Source organism: Sorex araneus, chromosome 1 (assembly GCF_027595985.1).
Source record: "Sorex araneus isolate mSorAra2 chromosome 1, mSorAra2.pri, whole genome shotgun sequence".
Taxonomy (NCBI): domain Eukaryota; kingdom Metazoa; phylum Chordata; class Mammalia; order Eulipotyphla; family Soricidae; genus Sorex; species Sorex araneus.
Window position 1 is genome coordinate 227,882,381 of NC_073302.1, and position 8,603 is coordinate 227,890,983.

General features: G+C 39.8%; 1 protein-coding gene across 1 annotated transcript; it reads left to right on the forward strand.

The window, feature by feature from the left end:
- The first annotated feature begins 866 nt into the window (after nt 1-866).
- On the forward strand, nt 867-7,726 carry LOC101557048 (uncharacterized protein C2orf78). The gene is made up of 3 exons (XM_004604621.2): nt 867-936; nt 3,960-4,733; nt 5,841-7,726. Exons 1-3 carry the CDS (start codon nt 867-869, stop codon nt 7,724-7,726), a joined length of 2,730 nt encoding a protein of 909 aa, XP_004604678.2.
- Nucleotides 7,727-8,603: the final 877 nt, after the last annotated feature.

An 8,603-nucleotide genomic window follows, 5' to 3' on the forward strand; every position in this document is an offset into this window, starting at 1 on the left:
GATGGAAAATGGGAAGGAAGTGTTTATGATGTGTTGCTCCGGAAAAGCGGCCTGGAGCATGATGGCAGTTGTGTAGGGAAGGCAGCCGATGAGGAATTTATCTGGCACCGGCAAGGTGGGTCTTTTGGCTGTGACCCCTGGGTCGCCAAAGATTGGTGGAAGCAGGCAGAGGATCTTTGTTTACGGGTCCCATTGAGCCTAGAGTCCAAGGTCACAGGTTCTGTATTATCTCCTTCTGTGGGACTTCACTCATGCATGAGGTTCGGCCCGAGCATCCGGAAAAGTGGCCTGGAGCGTGGCGGCAGTTGGGTAGTGGAGGTTGGCCAATAAGCAATTAACATATAATTTAAATTTATTAAACATTATATAAAAATTCATTAAACATTATAAAAATCAATATTTTAATCATTAAACATAATATAAAATTTACTAGTAATAACAATGTTACTTGTTAGCAGGCAATATAAATGATTACCTAGTAACTTTGTTGATTTATTAATGAAATACATAAGCTCATTAGTATAATAGGAGTATTTCCCTAACATAAGAGTCTGAGGAAGGTGAAACTATTATAACTATCTTGTAAGATTTCATCTCCCTAGCCTGCTTAATTCTACCTCTCTCTATCCAATCCAGGCTTCCTCTTGGGAATCTGACCTTCTTATTGGCTAGCCTCTACTTTCCAACTGCCTGCTTTATGACATCATTCTCCCACCAAACCTACCACCACCTGGTAGAATCTTGGGGTTCCCAGCAGTTGTTTGTAAACAAGTTTGGATCATCGCAAGTGACCAGTAACCAATGACCAATCACCAGTGACCAGTCATCTGTACTGGACACTTGTGGACTTCCACTTAAGTGTTAAGATGTACTCTCATATTATCTCCTCTTCTCATATACCTATTGTTGATATTTCCTCTTCTCTGATCATGTCAGGTAAGGAATAATACTTTTCAAAGCTTTTCATTAGATTTCTTATCCTCAAACTTAGTAGTTAAGGAAAAACATCATGTAATAATAGAAGAAAGTATTCAACTAGAATTTTATAAGCCTTAGTTTAGCTTGACTGTCACATTTGCTCTGATTTTAGATATTTACTTCCTTTCTCTCACATACAAAGTGTTTTTCCTCATTTATTACACTATATTTTATACATACTTACAACCTCAAATGCATGTTTATATATGAGTGTTCATTCTCTGTGTTTCCTTCTCTTTCAATAGTGATTTTTACATGATATCCATGATAAAAAGTAAATCAGAGACAGTATTTTGACAAATACAGAAAGTGTAGGTTCTGTAGGAAACCTAATATATACCAGGATGTTTTATCTGTAATGGTCTCTCGACTTGTATTTATAATTTAGTATTTTAAATTTAGTGCTATTCAAAAGTAATTATCATGTGTCTTTGAGTTTTCTATCTAAACTAGGTGATAATAAAAACTCGATTGTGGGGAAGGTGCGAAGTGCTGAGCGGTAGGGAGGCAAGTACTCAAAGGTAAGGAAGTTTAGGGTCATTTTCAACAAGCATTGACCAACAGAAGCCAAGAAGTAGAAGAAAATATGAGGTAGAATAAAATAGGAAATAGAGATTATGGAGGGAAATTATCAAGGAAGGAAAAACAGTTTGTGATAGAATGTTGGAAAGAACCAAATATTTCAAATCAAAACAGAAAGAATATAGTTAAATATGTTGGGAGCAAGTCAAAGCAATTTACTTTAATAAATACTAGGACTAGAAAATATACTATGTCTTGAGTAGAGTACCAGTAGGAAAAACAGTTTATCAAAAAGCTATGTTGGTGGTTTCTTTTCTTATTGTCTCTAGGACACAGTTGGCACTTGGCAGTTTTGAATGTAAACAATCTTCAGAAATGATACTTCCTAAACATAACTGGTTATCTAGGGGGGGTAGAAGAAACAGAATCGTCAATGTTTTTATTTCATTCTAGTTTGTAAGTTACGTGTATGCTCTGCCTGTTAAAATAAAAAAACTATATCTTCTAACTTGAATCAGGAGAATTGATTCTTTTGTGTGGTAAGTAGGTTCCAGGTTAAGGCAGCTTGTCATCTAGTTTCTTCCTAACATGACAACATTTTGATAACAATCGACATCTGTTTTTAGATCCTATGAAGAAATAGAAAAGTCAAATCTCACATGTCTAAGTACACATTTATTTCAGTTTTGTGGAGTCTGATTTTTCCTACATTAAAAGTAGTTAAATTGGATTTTGGTTATCATTTCTTAAATTTTGGGAATTACATTTTCCTGGTTGATAAAAATACTTGTAATTGAGGTTTTGAAAATAAATTTCAAATTTCTGTGACCATTTTTTAAATGGTCTTTTCTGCTTCTTGTGTAGCATACAATTTCAGTAAATCACTGAATTTAATACCTGTTGTTTGATATATATTTAATACCTATATTTAATACCTGTTGTTTGATGGTTAATATTCAGAGGTATGAATAAGAATAATAATATCATTTTCTTATAATTGTAATATTTCTTTCTGCTTCTTACTCATTTAAAACATATTTTGGTTACCAAATGTAATCACATTTATTATATTTTCTGCTTGTTTTGTAAGTTACTGGTAAATTTTTTCTGTTTAATGGAATGGTAAGGTGTACACTCAAAAATTATCTTCTATTGCATTTTTTGGCTGTAGTTTTTGCTAAAATAGAATACTTCTTTTATATTGTATACATGAAACAATTTATTAATAAACTTATTGTACTGTTTACCTTGGTTTTGTTTGAGGACTACATCCACTATTGTTCAGGGCTTACTCTTGGGTCTGCTCTCAATCACTTACCATACTATGCTGTTCGCTACACAGTCCATATTTCATTAATATCTATATACTTCTTTTTCAGTTCTGTGATATATACTTTTCATGATTTTTTCTTTATCTCTTTACTTCCTCCCAAGTAAATCACATAAAATAGACAAATTTTATTTATGTATGCATATTATTTTTAATTAGAGTTGTAAGTAACTACTTTGCAGGAAAGCAACTTGAGACTCAGAATTTAAATAACAGTCTTCCTTCCAAAAAGTACTTCTTGAGAAAAAATAAAGTACTCATTTTTGAAGTAGGATCAGAAACCAGGGTACAGTTGCTAACCTTCAATTCATCAAGTAGATTAAGTCATATGTGAACCGTAGGTAATAGATATGAATTGCACAAGCAAAATGAAAACCTGAAGATTACAATGGTAATAGTTGTAATGACCCCAGATGCCTATAATAATCTAGTTTCTGGCCTTGTAGTGATCCAGGCAGAATCCTGGCAAGAAAGTCCACATGCTTAGGTTCTGTAACCTGGTAATACATAAGAGACAGAGAGATTGAACTTGCCTTGTACACAGCCAATCCAGTTGGATCTCTGTCACTGCATCCAGTCTCCTGAGCACTACAAGGGGTCACTCCCGAGTACAGAGCCAGGAATAGCCCAAGATCACTGCCAGTATTGGTCCAAACTCCACCCCACCACACTCCCAATAAAAATAATGACAAAACTTGAACAAGTCTCTATGCCATCTCTGGGCCTCAGATTTCTTTCTTCTCCAATAAAATGTTAGTCATTCTCTTAGGACTTTGTAGTTTTAAAATGCCTCAATTCTAGGAAATAACATCTGAGTTCAATAGGAGAGCAAACTGCAGGTAGTGCTAGGGCAAGGAGAAACTAGCTGTAAGCAAGAAATCCATGTACAAACATCACCAGAGTCTTCTATAGCCTGTTTTCACTTTGGAAGCATGGTGCCAAATACACAAAATGCCAAAATGTTCCAGCCCTTCAACCACCAAAAATTGTTGGACTTTTATGGTAACTTACTTGACTGTTGGTATTAGAAGCTTCTCTATACCTAAAACTTTCAGTTAATTTTGTTCCTCTCAAACATTGTAGATTATCAGTCTCACAGATTTTTTCATCACCCTCTTGTTCCTTACAGAAAATATTCAAAATCCATCTGTATTGGGAACTGCACATTCTCTGCAGCTTCCCCTTCCCGTGGTGAACAATGTAGCTTCCCTAACGGGAAGGGTCTGCAACTACTCCAGAGTATCTGCTCCAGCTGGTAGTTCTGCTTGGCCCCTGCCCTCAGTCTCTGGCACCTCTTTCCAACCACTGATGGGTAGTGCCTATCTTGACCAACATTCTAGCAGAACAATGCTGTCTGGAGTGTCTGGCCAGAGCCAGATGTCCGCTTCAGCTGCTTCCTACCCGAGTGTTTTGGAGTGGGATATTGCAGGAAGTGCTGAAAAGTATTCCATCGAAGACTTTACTGTGACTGTCCTTGACCAAGACACTGCTGTCTCTTCCATTTCTATGGCAGCTCACTATGAGAAAACCTTAGATACCAACAACACAGTGTCTCTGTACCCATCACTTTCTGCAAGTCTTATTGAGGGGACACTATCTCAGGTTCCAAATCAGAGTTATAACCTGTCACTTCCCTACCAGGAAGGAAGCCAGGTGTATTACTATCATCAGGGCACCCAAGGACCTCTCCTTTCTGGAGAACTAGATCCCTGCCTGCAATCCTATGGCTCCATGACATACAGAGGAGGTAGGGGCTCTGCCCTCCAACCTTACAGCAACGCATCTCCAGAAATAATTATGGTTCTAAAGGAGGTCCAGTCCCCAAAGAACCAAACACCAGCCTCCACCCCTGGAATCTACTACTCTGTGTCTGCTCAACCCATCACAGAATCGAGTTATCAAGGTGAGTAAAACGGAGAGAAGGGAAATCTGGCATTCAATAATTGGGGTCAAATATTCAAGTGGGATACTGTCTATGGACAGGTGGCATTTGAGTTTAATACACTGAGATTTTTTAATTTATGAAACCTGAAGTTAAATAAACTCAGTTTAAGTTTAAACTCCCCTCACTCACTTTACAGCACCTTATTTTCACACTTGACATCAGAGCTCCTAATGCAGATTGGAAGGTATCATAGTATAAAAGCCACCTAGGTCTCATATAAGAAAACTTCAGGAGCATAACAAGGAATGCCACATTTTTATAGTTGATCAGTTCCCCAGTATCAGCACAGTAACAATAAACTCCATTTCTTAAACTATTGTTTTTGTGATTTCTGAAGACATTTAAGAACTCTTATTGTGATGAAACCACATTAACTTTCCCTTACTTTAATGTACAAGATTCTGAATACACACTGTATTCAGAGATCCTGTCCAAAGTTATCAAACCTAGAATCTCTACTTGAGCACAGGCTTCATGAGGAAGTGGTGCTTCATTCTTTCTTCTATTCCATGATATGAACTGTCTATTTTTTGTTTCAAGAAAGTAAGGAAATTGACTATATTATGCTAATCTCTGTATATAATTTGATAGAGTTTCAATCTCTAGTTTGAAAAAAATCTTTCGTTTGGGGGAGGCAGAATGTGGGTCACAGCACACAGTGCTCTGGGCTTGCACCTGGCTGTACGCTCAGGGATTACTGTTGAAGGTGCTCAGGGGTTCATATGTGATGCTGTGAATCAAACTGAGGTCAGCTGTGTGCAGGGCAGGTGCTTTACCAACTGCACTAGTCCTCTGTCCCAAGTCTCTTCTTTATAAGTATGGCTTACACAGAAACTCTTCAAATATAAAGAAAATACAAAGAAAACAATGGCACCACATGACCAACAATAAGAACTACAACATTTACCTCCAATCTTCTAGTACAGGGCCATGTCCATGATCCTTAGAAGAGCCAGTAACAATGCCTTGCCCATTGCTGGCAGGTGCACGATTGTGGCACCACTAGTTGTGTAGAGAGAGTATCTCGTTTACGGGGGACTGATTTCTTTCTTGGTTTCTTTGTAGTGATGAATTATCTGGGGATGGAGACTTCTCTGGCATTGCAACCTTCAGATCAGATATTTTGTCTGACAACTTCAGAATTACCCACATCTTGCAGTAGTGGGGTTCAAATACTTGAGAGTAACCCACCACCAGAGCCCCCAGATGTCCCCGTAGTAGATCCAGCACAAAATAAACTGGCACTACCCCCTGTTCCAACTCAGGAACAAACAGATTTGGATGAGATGAAAATTGGGCTTTCAAAGTCTCTGGATACTTATCAGATCCAGATCTCAACAGAAAACCAAGATCCTCCACTGTGCCCTTTAGAAACCCCTGATATCCACCAGCTCCTGGACTGCATTGATCCTCTCAGTCAAGAGCAACAGCCTTGTACTAAAACTACTGGTCAGGAAACGAATGGTCTATTTTTTGAGAATCCAGGAACATTTGAAAGTGGGATTGAATCTGGTGGTAGTTTTGCAGACATTATTACACTGGTGGAAGATATATGTCTTCCCCAGCTCTTTGATCGCTTAAAAGACCTTGATCAATGCAAAGATATGCAGGTAAATAACACCGCAGATACCATCACTCTGAATCAGGTGCAAGAAAACTCAAGTAGCACTGAGGGTATCTCCCACCCAATCCGGAAGAACTTCCGGAAGAATAAGGCTTCTGAGTCTCTTGAGGGAGAACCCAAAGCCAAAATCACACCAAAAGACCCAGAAGGCTTAATAGGGAGAGAAGTGATTATTTATAATGCTGCAGTCAGTGATAGGTGTCCTGTGACCATGGCCAAACATAACAGCAAACCTCAGAAAGATGCATCCAGTAGGATCAGCAAGACAAAGAGCCATGGGCAGAAGACAAAAATGGCCAGAGAAAACTCTAAAAAAGCTGATGAGAATAAGCAGCCAGGGAACAAGGTCAAGGCAGAAGTGAAGCCCACCATTGCCAAGATGAAGCGCAAGATAAGTCAACCTGAGCTGTGCCAGGAGGCCTTTAAAAAGCCCCGAAGCTGCCTAAGCATGCGCATGCTGGAGTCTGTGCAAGTGTTTCACACACTGGGGAAGAAGAGTGATCAAAAGCCTGGGTTCTCTTCCTCCCAGGTCCTGGGTAGCTCAAAGAAAGCCAGAGATTTCCATCCATCCTCAGCTGTCAAACCCTGGCTAGGTGCTACAAAGGATGGAAAAGGTCTTGAGGAAACTCAGGTCAGAGCGCAGAAACCAAGCAACAGTGCTAAAGAACGCTCGTCTCCATCCCAGTATGAGCTGCCACCTCCTGGGAAGGTCAAATTGGTACCTTTGCCTTTTCCAACCACGGAGAAGTCGCGAGCTCGCCCTGTTCCTCGGAGACCACAGTCTCTGGCTTCACATCGTCCAGCTGCAGCTCACCCTCCCAGGCCTGGCTCTACCAACTCAGCTCAGCCAATTGCCACCAATTCATCCCAGCTGGCTACTGCATCTTTGTCAGGTCCTGCCAAACCAACTCAGCCCATTTCGACCAAACCATCTCAACCAGGCTTGCTGAACCCTACTAGCCGTCCTATGCTTCAGCCTGCAACATCTAGACCTGCTCCCTACAAGACAACAGATAGCACTTCTCTCCAGTGGAAGCCTCTTCCTGTCTCTGTGACCAAGCGCCAGGCTCCACCCAAACGTCAGAGTCAGTTTCTACTCCAAGACTTCCGTTTCCAACCAATTCCATGGAGAAAGCCCAATGTTCCCGAGCCAGTAATGTCAAAGCCCATCACCAAAGAGCAAAGACCAGAGCGTGAGGTTATGAAGAGGAAGGCTCAGCAGAAGCGTGAGAATACTGCCAAATACACCTCTTTGGGGAAAGTGCAGTTTTTTATTGAAAGAGAAAAAGAGATGGACATCTCTCAATACTATGGCTACGTAATGTGAGTAGCTGGAATGGTGGGTGCCACTTTAGGTACCAGATGGTTGCCATAGACAGACACTTGAAGTGCCATGCCATACACATTTCATTTATTCTGATATATTTTACCAAAATAAAGAGATGCATATAGGTTAATAAATTAGTAATAAAAATTCTGAATTTTGAGAGGCATTCCACTGTGATTGTTATTTGAAGGGGGTGGGTCTGAAGGATTCATGAGAAAGAAATAGAAGTTAGAGAGGGGCCAAAGGGGAAACAGACAAGTATCTAATAAAGAGAAACTTAGTTCAGGGTGTTAAAGCCCTTAGGAGGAGAGATTTTATGGGCCCCATGAGGAGTGGGGGAGGGTCAGAGAAATAGTATACCTAATAGGGCATTTTCAGGAGGCTGACCCAAGGTATATCCTTGGAATCATATTGTCCCATGAGTTTCACTAGATTTGATCCTTGAGCACAGAGGCAGGAATAAGCCCTGAGCACAACCCCCATTTCCAGTATCCTCCAAAAAATAATGGGAGAAATGGCATATTGAGGGGCTTTTATTTAAAATTAAAAAATTGGAATAGGCTGAAGAAGGTGGATGAGTATGAGATAATTCAATGAAAAGGAAAAGTACTTTCATAGAGGCTGTCTTTATGTTTCATGACCACCGTTGGAAAATAAAGAGATTTGAGACACATCTCCAAAAGGTGTGGGTGGTCTATCCATATGTGGGATGCAAATACATATACTGGAGAATGAACCTACAGATGAATAGTCAATGGCCCTCAGAGTTACTCAGGAGTGGCTGTTCATAAGGACCAAGCATAGAGAACAGTTGTAGCAAGAAACCCCGAAGACCAGCTCTTGGAACATGTAAAGATCAATCACCATGTACTCGGGC